We start from the raw sequence: 16,469 nt of genomic DNA on the forward strand, positions 1-16,469 counted from the left end.
AAACTGCCTAAAAAAGAGCGAATAAAAGAAGCAAATAGCTGATTGGTACAACATTTTGAGTAACAAGTTCAACATGGAACTTATTACAGTACACAGTAAGCATATTGAATTTAAAAAAAAAAAATCAATTCATGTCACGCCGCCGTATTTAAGAGTAGAAAAATTGATTGTAATTTGATCCTGCTGATTTGTACAACTATTAAATTGGCTAATTTTTAGAAGGCAAAAATTATTTTCTCTATCATCCTATTATGATGCAAACAGTCTTGCATTATGTGGATGGCGATGTAGATGAGCGAGTCGAATTTGGTTTTCCTTGTACCACATTTTCTGAAGACAAGGACAAAGGAAAGAATAATTTAAATATTTAAATCGTAAATAGTGCGCCGAATAATAAAAGAAAAAGTTTTGCAGAAATGTTTTAGTTTAACTTTCCATTTTGCTTTTAAAATTTCCTTGTGATGCCTTCACCGCATCATATCAAAATTAGCACCACAATAAACAACTTACACTACCAAATATAATATGTTATTTATACACAAGTTGACCATCATCAACCAAAAGATGTAGATAAAAACCGGACATTTCAATAAATTATCATTTTCACACGAATGCTAAAAATCTCATTATTATTTTTCGTTAACACATTCGGAATTGGAGGTAATTATTGCTATTACATCCACAAAACACTATAATGCAATTAATGAATAAATTGCCAGCAAAATGTGATGATAGATGGTTCCAATGAATCAAATGAAAAAAATTGAGTGTTTTATTTTAAGGCATTTTAAGGTGGCAGGTAGGTTGAACTTTCTAATAATTCATTAAAAGTTAAATTAATTATGTTGCAATAATTGATTCAATTTTAGGCAATAGAAGGGAAAAAACGGTTTCGTTTACGAGCAAAAACAATATTCTTGACTCAGTTTTTAAACGTACAGATTACGAATTACGGAATCGATGTAACATATTGGGACATTGAACTTTTTGCTATTTGAAATATTTCGAATTTCGATTCATCATCATTAATGCAGAAGACGAATCCGAAAAAATGAAAGTTTTGTGTGTCGAATTAATTGATTCGAAAAAAGCAAACACTTGCCGTTGGTTCCCATTAAGAAACATATACAAATCAAAAACAAGATATGCAAATCCATGTGAAAATAGTACGCTTTTTTCGGCCGGATTATGTAACTGAGACTGAACGATCTCAGTTTTATCATGACCAATAAAAAAAGGTTCGTTTGACTGCACAACACATCAATTATGCATTTGATCATCATTCAATTAACCTTTTAATATCATAAATATTGCAAGCCATCCTGCATCGAATGAAGAACTTGCGAAAAACCTTGATATCGATTTCTTTTCCGTGATTACTCTTAAAGATGTTGTCAGAAAAAAAGGAGAACTGGTTCATATTTACAGTACCTCAATAAACCGGTGTTATTAAACCATTACATGGAATAACAGATAATGTTGCGCTCTGGTATAACGCAATATATGCACTTTTTCTTTCATTTTGGACATGTGAGTAATGTTATATATTACGATATGTTATAGTCTGGGTAGTACAACATGCCATGCTCTTTTTTAATTTAATTATGAAGGAGAGACAATTGTAGGTCATTAAAGGAATCCACAAATTATATTGGAAAGCTGTTTTAAAATAACTCGGATGTCTCTAAGTTGACTTATAAGTTCGAAATTATACGTCCCTTTCATAAAGGTAATGTATGAAGAGTAGCTCATATCTTCTTGTTTATAATTCGTCTTATAATCTATAATGAATGTGTATAACAATCCTTTTCTTAAAATGTTATGCTTGGGGAAAAAAGATTTAATTTTAGCATAACATCACCGGACTATGCGTCATCATATGATTAGGTGTTACACATTTCATTTCTTTTTTAGAAAATTGATCGATACGTTTTTAGCTCGTTGATGTAATGCATATAAGTGTAATGTGTCACATGTACGGATATACATATAATTCGCACCTATTGATTATGGTATTACCATTTATCGATTTTTTTCAATATTTTTTTTTACAAAAAAACATTAACATAAAATCATCCAATGCGATAATTTCCTGCTTTCGTTTTCGATTTAATTTTGTAATAATTAAATTGATCAAAAAACGGTAAATTGACTTCATTTGAATTATAATTGAAATTATTAAAAATTAGACTAAAGTGTTCGTGAGCTTTTTCGAGCTTTTCTTACTTACCGTATTTCGTTGTGGAAGCATAGAACGATGTTTGGTTACTAACTTAAATTATTGGTTTCAATAAAAAGTTCATGTTTCTTGCACTCGCACTTTTTTATTAGTTTGATGAGATTGTTTCTCTAAATCCATTCAACTGTTCATTGTAAATTATTCTCGTCGATCCTTCTTTCGGTCAATCTACAATTATTTAAGACAAAGCAGAATTATTTCACTGAAAAGAGCTTACAGAATGGATAAATTTGACCCTGATTTTGATCTTCTCATAATTGGAGGCGATGTTGAAATTAAATTTATTGATTTCTATTTAACATTACGAAGATCAAAACTTGAATAAATTATTCAATACGATTGGTTCAGTAATTATATCTTAGCGAATATTTGCTCATGAAAATCGTGATTCTAAACTAAGTGCCAGTAGCTCACAGAGTTTAATCAGAGGAAACTGTGGAACGCAACAAATGAATATGACGCACATTATTGCGATGTAACTCATTAAATCTTTTACTTCTTCTGTCTGTCAGTCTGCGCATGATACAAGTTCTTTTACTTCACTTTTCAAGCAAACGGTTGCAAATTAAAGACTAAACTAACCGTAGGGCATTGCTTTTTTGTGGTTTACGTCGATTGTCGATTGCAGATGTTTAACCGTTTCTTACCGGGTGTCGGGGACTTCTTATTTTTCTTGGACTGTATTTTAAAAGATATGATTCCAAATGGGTTAAATCAAAAAAAGGAGAGCTAGCCGAACACCATCACTTTGTCTAAAATCTGTACAATGAAAGGAAGTGTAGATCGGTCTGGAACTGTCAACTTGTTTTTTCATCTGGAAACATTCCCTGAGAACTCGACCTACGTATCCTAAAAATTCTTCATCAAATTGAATGTTGGAATCTGTTTCATTAACTGGAAGCTCCTCGAAATCAATTATTCGGGGCTGTATATAATTCCAAAGATTCTTTGCAGAAAAAGAAAACTTTCCGGAAAAACTTGAGATATTTATAATGGACACATAATATCATAAAATTAAATCTTTCTTTCTTGAATTTCTCAGCGCAGAAACGGTTGTCATTGTTTTCCGAACATTATCAAATTATACAAAAAATATGATCTGATCAATTTAAATTTGAATAAATTGCTCATAACGGTTGCTTATTGTGTAACGACGAAAACTTGTTTTTCTTTTCTTAAATTTTACAACAAAAAATAAAACTTTCTTCACAACAATCTGAATTAATAAATTAACAATTTGGCTCTCTGACCAACAGCACACACACCAGTTTCCACTTTCAGTTTCAGTTCAAATTTATACTTCTTATTGGATTTAATTTAAAAATAACCTTTTGCAATGATTGCAGTCTTTAATCTATATATTACGTTCTTGTTGTATTGTTGGTCACTAACAAACTTGCTAATAAATTTACTGTGTAGCCGAACACAGAAAATAGTTTAAAATTAAAAAAAAAAGTTACAGCCGTCCGTGTAAAACATAAACGTTTACGCGATCCGCGTCAACGCTACAACGTAGATGAAGGTAAACTGAAATGCAATCCAAAAATTGTCCAAAAGACAGGCAGCATGAATGGTTAACTTTTGAATTACCTGTTCTCTGTGTTCAAATAAAAAACTCTCTAGTGATTAACCGAAAATAAACAACAGCAACAACAACAACAACAATAAAAAACTGTAGCAACTAAACTCCTTTCCCTCTCACTTCTCAGTTATAATCATTTAACGATATACACAGCGTATACCACCAATGCAATATACGACCAAAAAACCAGCCAAGTAAATTTATATTTCATTTTTGAGACTTCAGTTCATCAGAGTGAATTAAAAATCTTTCGTTTGCAACGCCTGTTTCTTCCGTTGGTATAATGTCCCCACTTCTTCATTTATGATAACAAAGCTGGGGAAGACATCACAGTCCGGTGCTGGTGAAGAGAAACCTCAACAGTGTATCAGTCGGTATCATCTTGTCGTCGCTGATGTAGATACATCAAATATTGAGACGGAATTTACCTTAATTTGTATAGAATTTGAGGAGCTACCTTTTTAGATGCAAAAACGTTCAGCTAAATTATGATTTTTATTTATTTCAAACTATTCTTCCACACCTGTCGTTAGTATGAGCGAAAGTTTTAATAAAATGTTTGTTGCTTAATTCGCGGTTGAGTATTTGTCTGTTGCCAATTTTGTAATGTTGATGAAGAAGTCATCCTACGTATTTTAACCTACATCCCACATGAATGTATTTTTCTTCGAACTTCCAACATCCCTTTAAATGTGCTGGTATGCCGTTGATGTCTTCGTCAAGTGTATGTTTGGATAGTGCTCTAGCCTTATGCATTGGTATCCTTCTGAACAACCAACAGCCTTTTAAATTATCAGACATATCTTCATCATTGTCACGAACCTTTCTGGACAGTACTTTAACCTTAAAAATGAACAATAATTATTTTGACGGAGCATTCGGCAAGTCGTGTGAAAACAAACTCTATATTCCACTGGCTGACAGCTCCATCCTTGCGGCCATGTTTTTATAGCTTCATTAGCCGTGTAATTACAGGTTACGTTTCCCATATAACTAGTGAATGGGAGAGTAGAAGCGATTTGTAACAAATATTTAAAGGGAATTTACCTTGGATGGGAGTCCGTTCGTTGTTCTCCATGGTTTTTCTAAAAAAAAAATCGATAGGTAATCCAAGGTACATGCGACAACGGGATAATAGTATACCGTAGTACGACAGTCGTACTGCTCCAGATTTGTAAGTTTGAACTGAGAATTTCGTTTTTGACCAATTTGTTGAGTTTCTTCTTCTTCAATATAATCATGGGCGTATTCACGACTAAAATCGTGAACATCGTCAAATAGCTCGTCGGTATTTTTGAGCAGTTCCCTGTTTAGAATCGAAAAGGTTGTAATCACTGAAATATGTTTTTTTTAATTGGTTGGACTGGTTGCTATCCCACCTCCATATGTTTGTTGTTTTGCATATTTTATTTTTGGAACCTTCGTCGCATAATTCAAACGGGCGTTTGATCTTTTCATAATCATCTTGATACTCAGCTACATATTGCGATTCGTTGTACACTACAGTTAACAGCATAATAACCAAAATAGTCACCTTAGGTAAATGAAAAGGTAGAGATTAGTTAATTTTTACCGAATTTTTGGTAGACCGGTTTCCTTTACACCCTAGAATATCGACCACCCTAACAAATATCTCGTTCGATATCTTTTTTAATTCGTTGAAAAACACAAGGAGTGCAAAATCAAAATTAATTTATCTACAGAAGCCAGCAAAACCTGATGATCCGTTAACCGTAGCTAGTGCAGGACACTGAGAGTTTAGAAAAGTTTTGAAGGAATAGTACGCCGACAAGCTGTTATAAATATCTCGTTGTTATGTTACAGAGTAAGAAATGTGAAATTCGAGATGTTTATTCGATTTGTGAGTTGTTGTGCTTTGTAATTGATTCCACAAGAATTTCGTTCAACAAATGAAAATCTAGATTTTTTCCTGAATCTTTGGCACCCGCTCGACTTAAATGGAAAATCTAGATTTTCATTTGCTGTACAATTTTGGAATCATTTACAAACCACAACAACTCCCAAATCAGAACGCACGTCGAATATTTCACTTCTCTCTCCCTGTAGAACCCATAAGAATTGATGAATTGAAAAGTTGTCACATATTTCATTTTTCTGAACTTCCAGATTTCGACCGCGCACATTTTATTTAATAAATAGGCCTTTTCAACAATTACTAGGAAAGTAAGATGTACATTCTATGGACTGCGTCTTATCAAAAATTTACTGATGCCAGTATATTGTATGGCAGTGCCTATATTCGCGAAAATATTTTCATAAATTTTCTCAAAATTTCGTCATTTCCTCAAATTTCCACAAAAAACTATTTGCGAAAATTCACGAAAATTTGAGAAAATTCGTGAAAATACAACGAATACACATTGATACACACACTTAAAATTCTAATAGTTGTCATTTTTCAGACAAAATTCAAGAGCTAAAATTTGTAGTGTCAACGTTTTCAGTATTCTATAGTTACAATCACTAAGCTATCAAAATCTTTTACGAATTTTCACTCCCGTGTAAGTGTACGTCCTCAGTCTTCACTAAGAGATCAAATAGATTAGAATTAAGAGATAGAAAATTATTTGACTCACCAAAGGACTCATAATTACAACTAATGGCTGAAAGTACATTTTCTAATCCTTTTATACAGTTTCGGTGATTGGGAAATCGCTATATACATTCAGAACAAAATGATTGTTATAATATGGCTGATACACTGATACATAATATTCTATTGTCTAATGGGTGAATGGAAGAGTTTCAATGTAGGATGCCTTTTAATGGATCCCATTCAAGCGAAGTGTAAATCCATACACTCATGGACCAATTATACATTACCTTGTCGGTAGCGGATGAATGTTAAATTATTTCATATTAAATGTTATATGGTCCGTTTATTCAAACTATCATTTCAGAAATCCAAGGGTAATTCGAAGGGCTGTACCAGCAGCTGATGATTATCTGAAATTTTTATTTCCACTTCAATTTTCCTAATTGTTAAACGAAAGATTAGTGAAACAAATTTGAAGAATCCTTTCCCTTTTCCATGTAAATGCCATTGATGGTATGCTGGTACAGAAATAAAATACTTGGTGAATACTTGGCTAAGTATAACTTACATTGATATGAAGAAGAGTTAAGTTGAGAATCCTTTTATCTAGTCACCCAATTTTTGTATTCTATAATATTGTTCTAATAATGCTCTACCTGTCCAGTATCCGTATATACATTTAATACGAGGTAGCATCACTTCATTGTTCATATTTTTAGCATTAACGTCATTATTAGGTTCATGGTGACTTCAACAAAGTAAAATTCTTATTAAAAACAAGTAGAATTTTCCTTCGCGCTCCATACGTTATATTTAGTAATTGCCCTTGATAAAATCTTTCCCTTTCGAATGTCACACGGGTGTTAGAAGGACGAATATGTTAAGACACAGTTAAAGTTGCCGTTATCGCAGACAGTCCTCATTCAACAATTATTTTATTGAAAAGTAAAAAGACGTGACGAGTGAACCGTGCATACCTAGTGTAGACGAAACGACCAAATGCATAAATTGTTTTATTTTATTTAAAATGAAATTTATCCCAAATTTTCGATTTCAAAAACGTGAATTGGAAAATATTTGACATTTCTTTGAACAGACTTGAACAGCTCATTTCCACCGGTTGTGAGCGCTGAAAGCACTCCCCTTCGATTTGTCTTTATTGCTATTTCCATCATCCTGTGCGGCTAATTCTTCATCTATTAAAAGTTCGAAATTGCCAAGAGCTTCAGGATTCGGAATCTTATTCCAACGGACGCTGCAAATAAATTCTCGTCTCAGCGTGACCGGCGTGACCGCATTTGATTTTTGTATACTACTTACTCTGGCACACCATCCGGAGGTAAGACAACCGACAATATGTTATCGATTAATTTGTATTTCAGTATCCGATCGTTCACTGTTGTTGACGTTAGTGATGGCGATGCATTTACTTCGACAAGCCATGGTTTCAATGTATTGTCTATGATGATATCGTAGCCGTAGCACTCGAAGCAATGGCGATCTGTTGCCATTACAGGAGCGACTGCACGTAACGAATGCACGATAAGCCAATTGATATTTCCGAATAGTTTTTCGGTTATTTCACTTCCTCTCGTCCCTTCCAAGTAAAGCTTCAGATTTTGTACGCTCCACTTTCCGCCATGTAACGTGTTGTATTCGCCCTGCAACACAACTTCGCTTAAAAAATACCACAAGAAGATAATCTCAGCGACACTAACCCCATGCTTCTGCACGCTAACATTTGTGAGATGAACGTACATATTGTCGAGTTCGGTGACGGAAGTATCGTATTTAACAGTACAGAATCTACAGAACCCCAACTTGAACATGTACGCTTTCAGTGGTCGGAAAGATGTAACCAACACGTAGAGTCTCATGTCGAACTTTTTACCACCGATCAACAATGGATTGTCGATGTATCTCGATATCACATAGCTTTCTTTTGTTATTTGAGGATTGAAAGCATTCCGAGCTTCGCGTGACCATTTTTTCAGTTTCGACAATTTGTTGATCAGAAAAATTCCAGTTCCTTGGGATTTCCCGCATGGTTTCATAATCCAGGTGGATTGGGGATTTTTCCGATATTCTTCGACGAACATATTGTAATCTGTAAGGTATCGTTTGTCGGTTTATCGGCTAATGTGTGTTTCCTTATGTAGCAAAATAAAATGAGTGACGAAAACGATCAAAGCAAAGGCGACACTTTCAACAAAAGAAAGTAAAAGCTGTTTTTTCAACGTAACAGGAATCCCAAGAAGCAATTCTGTCTAAGCTCTAGCCACATTCATGAGACTTGTTCCGACCTTATCAAATAAAAACTAAAGAAAACTCACCCGCAGGTAAAACGAAAGTGGTCGGCACAAAGTCTAAATGAATATATCGAGTCCCACCAGCCACACTGTCCGTTTTTTCCGCTAACAAATTTCCATCTCGCTCCAAATCTTTACGGTATCTTTTGATGTTCTTAACAAGCAAATCCTTGCGAGACAATTCGTAATGATTCGGAAAATGATTGATGATCCTGTGAACAAAGTAGCATATTTCCAGGTTGGAAGCGATTCATTCTGTATAGCAAATTATACGTTACTGATTGTCATGCATTCGATATCCGCTATCAACACTGAAAATATTGCGACAGGTATTCGTTCCTAATGAAAAGAAAGTTTACATAATAATACGTTCGGTGTGGTTTAAAGTCTTGTCGAATGTTTCGGATGAGTCACTCACTTGTAAAGTAAAGGTTGTAAGTCTTTAAGTGACTCTATTTATATATTTATATATTTATATATATATATATATATATATATATATATATATATTTGTATTTATATGATGTGTAATATTATGTAATGTCACTCAAAGCAATTTTTAAACAGAAAGTATGGACGGGAGGCTTCTTCAATAATTGCATTTTGATGGTTGATTTGTTTCCGTCGAAAATGATACGACAGTGTGCTGTATAATCATACCTGCCCAATAAAAGTTCCAGTCATCTTCACTGTTCACGGAAACCCAATTTCGCTTTTCAAAGTTATTCAGCAAAACCGATTTGTCCAGGTCAGTGCAGAAACAAATTTTAATTCGGTCATGATTGTTAGCTGGAACTACTCTGAAAGGGCAATTTCAAAATTTTAATAATCGTTAGCTTAAACATATTATCGAAATATTACTATGATGTGAACGACAATGCATAGAGTCGACACATTGCGTAATTACTTAGAAATATGTAGATTAAGCTAGTATTTTCTCTCTTTTGCAGATAGGTGAGCCATAATAAGAATAACTTCCGGTGTTACTGTCCGAATAGTTACAAAATGTGTACCAAAAAAATGACTTTTCGGCATCCCTTTCCAAAATCTTTATGGTTAACAGAGCTTCTCTGTAAGGCGCCTACAACTATACCCATGTTGTACCTTTGAGACATTACCACCCACAATTTTTGATGATACCAGAATGTAATCGATTCCTCTATTTAGCTTCAAATGCATCTACATTCATCAAATGCATCATGTAAAATGCAGTACTAATTGCATTGCTTTTGACAATTATGCTCTTGCTACAACAAACACAACCAATTTCCAAACAATGACGATAAATGTGCAATGAACCTTTCACAGACACTATAAGTACTTATTCAATATATAATTATCTGTTACTCCCTCTAATCTAAGCCTTTGCAACATTAACCTTCATTAGTTTTAAAGTACATTTTACTATAGAAGACAAAATTAGCCATTTCTGCTAAGGATAGCAGATGGCATAGAGCCGTCCGTAAAAGGTTTAATTGAACACTTTGTTATATTGTAACTTATGTGAAGTATTTTCAAGTGACTGAACTAACCTCCCATACATATAAGCTAGATTGGTGGTTACTTTTCTCTCACTAAATGCCATAATTCACAGCACACCCTCAGTTAGCGTTACTCGTATAATTACTTCACTCGGAATAAACAATTTTGTTTAGTCGATACGGAGCTAATTAGGGAGTTGCTATGGAATTATATTTCCCAGGTATGGTCGAGAAAACAACAACTATCTATTTATTACGGTCAAACGTCCTACTTTTTATCACTTATTAAATAACATCACGACAAAGTAGTTTTTTAATTCGCATTATTTAATAGAACCTTAAATAAGGTAAAAGAAGCCAAAGAAACCAAATGAAAAGAGCATTAGAAAATCGTGTCATCTGTTAGCTACAAAAACGAGACAAAATAAGCGATACATACCAGAAGTGTAATGTTTGTCTTTTACAACAACATGTATGTTGCAGCTAATGAAGTAAAAGATTCTATATCAATTAGTTGAAAGCCCTAATCAAATGAAGTCCTAGATGAATATGAATTTGTGCTATCGATCTGCTGAACGGTTAAGTATTGTACAAACTTACTCAGGACATGGATTTTCTTCTTCGAATTCTTTAACTGGTAATTTTGTTGTTTTTGAAACATCCATTTCAATTCATTTTAGTACATAAATATGTCATGGCACCGTATGATATATAACAAATCTACGTGGCAAATGTTGAAAACGGTGCTTCGTTTAGTATACGAAGTCAAGAACGTCAAGAATTACGTTAAGAAATCATCTACATAATGATTCCCATTGCCGTTGAAATGTATAGATAAAATGGTTGTGCTTTACATAATATTTTTTGGTCATTTTTACTTTGACGAGCGTGAGCTCGAGCTGAAGGGAAAGATCACCTGAAAATGATTTAAACGCTAGAGTCCTTGTAGAGTCCTTGACTAAAGTAAAGTTTGTTGTACGTCTTCAAATTTCTCAATATATTTCAATACGAGAACAAGCGTAAGGAGTGTCTCAGATACTTTATTGGAAGGTCGTAAAAATTATACCATATACCATACACAAAGATTTGAGGAATTTTAATTTTAAAGTTATTGAAAAAGTTCTCAAACTCTGATAAATTAGGAAAATTAGGAATTAGGAAAAAATAACTTAAATTTTGGTGAGAGTCATGAACTTGTTCCCGAGCATACATACAAATTTTACCTCTAGAAAACTACCTAGTAAAGTAGAAAAGTAGTAAAGTAGTAGTATAAAGAGGGATTCTATTGAAAAACGCAAAGCGAATCTGGCACATAATGATAAAATCTGTTACTTCTTCAGTTTTACTATACGTTTTGAAATATATAAGAAAATCATAGCAAGAGATCAGCATTTAGCTCGTTGTGTTCAATAAACAGATGATTAGCAGTTTAACACTGATTACCACCGGGTGAAATGCTCGGATATCCTGTGATCATCGCAGACTAAAAAAAATTAAACTATCCGTGGCCACTCAAAGAAAAATTGGAATTTTCGAAAACATGACTCTTCTACAGCACTACTTCTAGCTAGTGCTGTGCTTCTTCCAAAAACAAGAAATTTCAAAGTGTGGCTTAGCGATGTTTATTAAAGAAAGGTTTAGTAGACAATGAGTGAGAGATTCTACAAATATTTTAACGGGTCGAGTTGTATCCGTGTGTCGGGGTGCGGGGTCAAATTGTGTTTAGTTTGTGGACTTTTTGATTGACTAAGCCTCGATTTCTACTAACGAAAAAGTTACTCTGTTTTCCCCCCGTTTACTCTTTAAACAATAGAAAAGAGGCGTGGCTTAGGTAAACGGAGTCAAAACGGAGAGTTTTTTTGTAGGTAGACCCCATACTTAAGTGTAACACTTTAAAACGCGCCAATATTAGTCTGTTACAGGCAAAGTCAAAAGTAACACGGTTTTTTTATGTCCGGCGTCAAAAAGACGTTGAAGTGAGTTTGAACTCACACAAATCGTGTTGGTGCTTGTATGTAGAGCGCTGTCTTCTAAGACATCAATTGGAAAGAATTCCTCTTTCTGGGACACGAGCCGAAATTAAAGCCGAAATAGCGCGAAAACGTGGAACTCTGCGCTATTTTAGCTTTGATTAATACTCAGAACTCCTCAGCGAGGATTTTCTTTTCTTTTCGTTTTACAGATTTTGCAACTACTTCAGCCGGCTCCCAGCCTTTCGAAGTAGTTGCGAAAGTTGTTGCAAGAAACATTTTCCTTTTACAAATTTTGCAACTTCTTTTGCAACAACTTCAGGAGGGTCTTTTCGAGCTGACGTTGTCCTTGGATACCTTGATAAGAATGAAGTAGGAGATTTTCTGTCAAGGACTCGGCGATACTTTGACTGATGACTGATGTCTGATGTCGCGCTAGTGCTAAGTTGGGCAGATTATATAGAAGTGGTTGAACTTCCTTTCCGTCTGAATGACCATTTTACCACCACTTTCTTTCTATGTCTACGAAGTGACCTCAAAATAAAACGCGAGACATCCAAATTGAAAAAGGAGCTTTTCGTTATCTCACGAAAACATTCATTTTACGTACAAAACATTTGATTTTACTCATAGTCAAAGGTGTTGTTCCACGTCCACCCAACTATATTCACTTATTGCCTTTCAGCAGATCGTCTAACAACACAGTCGAGAAGCTTGTTCGAACACAAATCCATAATTCAGTTAATTAATTTATTTTGCTTTATTATTCACATCTACACGGCCCTCTCATTTGCTTTGATCTATCAGTTTAAACATCATCGGCAAAATCGGCTGGATTCTTACGGGTTAACTTTGTGTGAAGTGATTCGACATAATCGTACACCAAGTATCCAATAATGAATGCTGCAAATTAAATAAAATCGGTTCCATGGGTTAGAATGCAGTGTTCCGGTGTTCGTTTAGTGTTGGAATACTTACGAGGAGCAACGGTGAAAACATTCGAACGGAATCGTCGGAACATATTGGGCACTCCTTTGCTGATGGCACCAGCGAACGCCCGTTGTTCGAACGGTGATAGTTTGTAGGTGACAATGCCATAAACTTTGGCCAAATGACCGAATTCTTTACCCATTGCGATGAAAGTAGATCTGTAACGTTTAGAAAGCGGACACTTTTCATTAGGATATCGCCGAAAATGGATTTTCTGATCGGGATGGGATAGGGAATTGGGAAACAGTTACATAACATTGTATGAGACCGAGAATGGCATACATGACCTTCGGAAATGTTAATTGGAAATATTTTTTTAATTTCCCTTTCGTGATTTTACACTAATTATGGAAGCGGTGACTACGACTTACTTCTAACAGAATATTTCAATAGAAATGATTGTAAGAATTGATTTTTAATTTTTTACCTTCAAGTGACGTCTCGCTACAGAAATGACTTGCGGTGAATTCGATTTGACACTTTAAACAAAATGTCAAAAAAGGTGAGAATACGATTAAACTCCCTCCATCTGTTGGCCGATATTGTTTCTGCCTATGAGTAGATACTCCCACATTTTATATAATAGTGGACTTTGGTAAATTTAATTTGAGCTATAGCTTGGTTGACTGGTACAACCAAAAATACTTTGACTTTAAATAAACCGAATCTAGTAAATCCAGTAAATCTGAATGGGAAACCACATCCAGTAAATTTGGATTGAGATGCCGTTACCAATGTTACGCTATTGCCGTTTGTGCTGCTGGTGAAATAGGTGAAAATAAATACTTCTATTTTGACATAATCATCTGTCTGCCACCACTAGCGCATTGAGTCCATCCTATTCAATCACCGCGGATAATTATTCTAAACTATGTCAACTCGTTGGTATCCGATCTACCAAAGAGGGAATCCACAGTTACGGGTTTTCCTTCCCAACTTTTGGCTCAAGTTAGCCAACAAAAGTGGACATAAACAACCAGAAAATGTACTCCAATTCGTCTGTTCCATCCAAATGACCAAATACGATGTGAAAAACTATTTGGAGAAAATCTACAACATACCGGTCGTCGAAGTCAGAACTCGCATTGAACTGGGTAAGTTCTGATTGTTCGACTAATAACTGTCGTCCTACCACCGCCATCCTTATCATTGGCTCAGCATAACCACAGACATTCATGGAGAATTTTGAATATTTTAGGTAAAACCAAAACCGATCCAGTAAAGGGTTATGTCACTAAAGAGGACGACTCCAAAATCGCCTATGTAACATTGGTATATTAACTTTATTGGCCGTCCTAGTACATTCATTTGCCTAATGATTTTCTTCTTTGCACCTTTGCAGCCGAGTGATGTTAAATTCAAATTTCCCGACCTATTCCCTGTAGATGCTGAGAAGAAAAAGCAAGACGATTCAAAGTCACTCGATCAAGCAAAAATAGCATTCAAGAAGTACTTGGACAGAAATAAGAGCCGGCCGGGGACACCCAGTTGGTTTTCGTTGTAGAATTACTGATTTGTTAAGTTGTTTAGATGAATATGGAGCAATAGTTGACGAAATAGAATGTGCATTTGGAAATGTGAAATTTTGAGTGAGTTTTACAAATCCATCAGGTTTGACTTTTTTTTTGGGTGGATCTCAGCTATCTCTGAGCTGAGTTACGAGTAGCTCCTTTAAGGATGTATACAAAGTTTTAGTTTCGTGTATCAGCGGAAGTTCGATAGTTTTCCATCATTGATCGATAAAGTCATTAGACCTGGTTCAGCCAGGTGTTATTACCCTTCAGATGTAATGCTCAAAATGTACGCGAAAGTTTTATCAACTAAAATCTTACCAGAAAATTTTTTAGGAAGAAAATTATAATAAAAAAGTTTGCGTCACAAGTGGCAAATGCTGAGGAAGGAAAATTTTTAAAATTGTGAAATATATTCCTTTAAAGAATGGAATTAAAACGGAAGAAAGCCGAATCATCTGCCACTTTGTGACGCAAACTTTTTTATTATAATTTTCTTCCTAAAAAATTTTCTGGTAAGATTTTAGTTGATAAAACTTTCGCGTACTTTCCTCATCAGTTGCCATTTGTGACGCATACCTTTTTGCGTGTCGAACCTGTAAGCGTCACCTACACCGATATCAGTTCCTTTGTAAGTGGATAACAAGACTTTCGTCACACCTCCACTGTAAGTGGTTTTGGGCGATATAAGCTCTTTTGTAAGTTGTGATTTTTTAGAATTTGGTCATAGATATTAGACAAATAGTTTGAACGAGAATATTCTTTTTACAAAACTGTATAACTTTCTCTTTGATCTGAACCTTCCAGCTTTCATTTGACGAAAATCGAAAATTTTACGAAATTCAAAAATTTGACGAAAATCGAAAATTTGATGGAATTAGAAAATTTTATGAAAATCAGAAATTTGACGCACTTAAAGTGCTCATAGCTCCCAAATAAGCGACTTTTTAGGGAAACAATGATACACGCATCGACTAGATCTAAAACTCTATAACTTTGTCTTTTAAACGAACTTTCTATCTGCAGTATTTTCCTAGTCATGGCTGACATAGCTCGCACTTAAAACGCTCATAGCTCCCAAATAGACGACTTTTTAGGAAAACCATGAAACACGTGTCGACTGAAATCTGAAACTCTATAAGTTTGTCTTTTAAACGAACTTTCTATCTTCAATATTTTCTGAGTTATAGGTTCCATAGCTCAATAGCTTAACACGCTCATAGCTCCGAAATTATAAGCTTTTATAAAAATTCCTTCAAATTAGTTTCTTAGAATTACGTCCTTAACATGCCCTGAATATTTCAGCCGAATCCATCGGTAAATTCAAAAGTTTCGTTGTAACAAAGTGACAAAGTAACAGAATCTTAGAGTAATTATAACTAGAGAGGAAATTTCGAACAAAATTACGTAAAATATGTGGTCCCAACATCAAATACGAAATGTTTGGTAGTATGTGTTTGCCCTCTTAATTAAGAGGGCAAATTTCGGCGCATAAAATTTGAATTAAGTTACCAATCATTTTTTTAATAATAATATAATTACTCTAAGAACAGAATAACAAAGGTTGGTAAAATTCATCAATTTCAAAATGTATGAAAATCCATATCTTCATACAAATTTCCAAGTTTTGAAATTTAAGGTCAAATCTTAACCTTATGAGGCGTGTGATAGCTCGTTGAACTCGTATGGACGCCCAGATTACGAATAAAATAAGTTGGGATTAGTAGGAGCGGAGGGAGAAAAGTCAAAAAGTTGTGTATATATGTTCCTTAGTCCTGCGGAAATTTTTTTTGTTAAATTTTTCATTGTGAACGGACTTGTGTCACGGCC

General features: G+C 34.5%; 5 protein-coding genes across 12 annotated transcripts in view; 1 reads left to right on the forward strand and 4 right to left on the reverse strand.

Moving 5' to 3' along the window:
- The window catches only part of LOC119071129 (mucin-3A-like), a 38,591-nt gene extending 34,842 nt beyond the window's left edge, over positions 1-3,749 (reverse strand). For 5 of the 6 annotated variants that reach the window (XM_037175803.1, XM_037175802.1, XM_037175801.1 and 2 more), the window contains exons 1-2: positions 3,505-3,749; positions 2,231-2,407 (exon numbers count right to left, since the gene is read on the reverse strand). In XM_037175803.1, coding sequence (XP_037031698.1) covers positions 2,231-2,251 — 21 coding nt within the window. In that variant the 5' untranslated portion in view covers positions 2,252-2,407; positions 3,505-3,749. The remainder of the gene's footprint in view (positions 1-2,230; positions 2,408-3,504) is intronic. The other variant, XM_037175798.1, reaches the window with a different exon arrangement.
- Positions 3,750-4,333: 584 nt separating this feature from the next.
- LOC119071309 lies at positions 4,334-6,427 on the reverse strand. Its single transcript, XM_037176187.1, has 6 exons — positions 6,419-6,427; positions 5,201-5,355; positions 4,965-5,127; positions 4,869-4,906; positions 4,724-4,814; positions 4,334-4,664 (listed from the first exon to the last, which is right to left on the reverse strand). The coding sequence occupies exons 2-6, from the start codon at positions 5,335-5,337 to the stop codon at positions 4,443-4,445; spliced, it is 651 nt and encodes a 216-aa protein (XP_037032082.1). The 5' UTR covers positions 5,338-5,355; positions 6,419-6,427; the 3' UTR covers positions 4,334-4,442.
- Positions 6,428-7,389: 962 nt separating this feature from the next.
- On the reverse strand, positions 7,390-10,856 carry LOC119071230 (probable tubulin polyglutamylase TTLL1). Of its 2 annotated transcripts, none has more exons than XM_037176047.1 (7): positions 10,769-10,856; positions 9,348-9,487; positions 8,966-9,026; positions 8,712-8,899; positions 8,097-8,485; positions 7,699-8,039; positions 7,390-7,633 (listed from the first exon to the last, which is right to left on the reverse strand). In XM_037176047.1, exons 1-7 carry the CDS (start codon positions 10,831-10,833, stop codon positions 7,486-7,488), a joined length of 1,332 nt encoding a protein of 443 aa, XP_037031942.1. In that variant the 5' UTR covers positions 10,834-10,856; the 3' UTR covers positions 7,390-7,485. The 2 variants fall into 2 exon arrangements, with proteins under 2 accessions (XP_037031942.1, XP_037031944.1); XM_037176049.1 differs by lacking the exon at positions 10,769-10,856 and adding an exon at positions 10,220-10,287.
- A 2,018-nt stretch (positions 10,857-12,874) lies between these two features.
- Positions 12,875-13,670, reverse strand: LOC119071344 (cytochrome b-c1 complex subunit 8). Of its 2 annotated transcripts, none has more exons than XM_037176230.1 (3): positions 13,556-13,670; positions 13,117-13,286; positions 12,875-13,041 (listed from the first exon to the last, which is right to left on the reverse strand). In XM_037176230.1, the coding sequence occupies exons 2-3, from the start codon at positions 13,268-13,270 to the stop codon at positions 12,947-12,949; spliced, it is 249 nt and encodes an 82-aa protein (XP_037032125.1). In that variant the 5' UTR covers positions 13,271-13,286; positions 13,556-13,670; the 3' UTR covers positions 12,875-12,946. The 2 variants fall into 2 exon arrangements, with proteins under 2 accessions (XP_037032125.1, XP_037032126.1); XM_037176231.1 differs by having other exon boundaries at positions 13,500-13,594.
- A 236-nt stretch (positions 13,671-13,906) lies between these two features.
- On the forward strand, positions 13,907-14,714 carry LOC119071330 (probable 39S ribosomal protein L23, mitochondrial). The gene is made up of 3 exons (XM_037176214.1): positions 13,907-14,222; positions 14,327-14,400; positions 14,471-14,714. The coding sequence occupies exons 1-3, from the start codon at positions 14,000-14,002 to the stop codon at positions 14,630-14,632; spliced, it is 459 nt and encodes a 152-aa protein (XP_037032109.1). The 5' UTR covers positions 13,907-13,999; the 3' UTR covers positions 14,633-14,714.
- The last annotated feature ends 1,755 nt before the right edge of the window (positions 14,715-16,469 follow it).

Source organism: Bradysia coprophila (assembly GCF_014529535.1).
Source record: "Bradysia coprophila strain Holo2 chromosome IV unlocalized genomic scaffold, BU_Bcop_v1 contig_144, whole genome shotgun sequence".
Lineage (NCBI taxonomy): Eukaryota > Metazoa > Arthropoda > Insecta > Diptera > Sciaridae > Bradysia > Bradysia coprophila.

What these genes read in the sequence shown, in the direction of transcription:
- LOC119071309 (XM_037176187.1), bottom strand. Translation starts at nt 5,337, where the DNA reads ATGCTGTTAACTGTAGTGTACAACGAATCGCAATATGTAGCTGAGTAT. An exon ending in AAAACAACAAACATATGGAG is followed by an intron (nt 5,128 to 5,200) that starts GTGGGATAGCAA and finishes GATTCTAAACAG; the next exon opens with GGAACTGCTCAAAAATACCG. An exon ending in GTCAGCCAGTGGAATATAGA is followed by an intron (nt 4,665 to 4,723) that starts GTTTGTTTTCAC and finishes TTCATTTTTAAG; the next exon opens with GTTAAAGTACTGTCCAGAAA.
- LOC119071230 (XM_037176047.1), bottom strand. Translation starts at nt 10,833, where the DNA reads ATGGATGTTTCAAAAACAACAAAATTACCAGTTAAAGAATTCGAAGAA. An exon ending in TATCGAATGCATGACAATCA is followed by an intron (nt 8,900 to 8,965) that starts GTAACGTATAAT and finishes CTTTGTTCACAG; the next exon opens with GATCATCAATCATTTTCCGA. An exon ending in TTAGCGTGCAGAAGCATGGG is followed by an intron (nt 8,040 to 8,096) that starts GTTAGTGTCGCT and finishes GTTGTGTTGCAG; the next exon opens with GGCGAATACAACACGTTACA.
- LOC119071344 (XM_037176230.1), bottom strand. Translation starts at nt 13,270, where the DNA reads ATGGGTAAAGAATTCGGTCATTTGGCCAAAGTTTATGGCATTGTCACC. An exon ending in TGTTTTCACCGTTGCTCCTC is followed by an intron (nt 13,042 to 13,116) that starts GTAAGTATTCCA and finishes TTTAATTTGCAG; the next exon opens with CATTCATTATTGGATACTTG.
- LOC119071330 (XM_037176214.1), top strand. Translation starts at nt 14,000, where the DNA reads ATGTCAACTCGTTGGTATCCGATCTACCAAAGAGGGAATCCACAGTTA. An exon ending in CAGAACTCGCATTGAACTGG is followed by an intron (nt 14,223 to 14,326) that starts GTAAGTTCTGAT and finishes TGAATATTTTAG; the next exon opens with GTAAAACCAAAACCGATCCA. An exon ending in AAATCGCCTATGTAACATTG is followed by an intron (nt 14,401 to 14,470) that starts GTATATTAACTT and finishes GCACCTTTGCAG; the next exon opens with CCGAGTGATGTTAAATTCAA.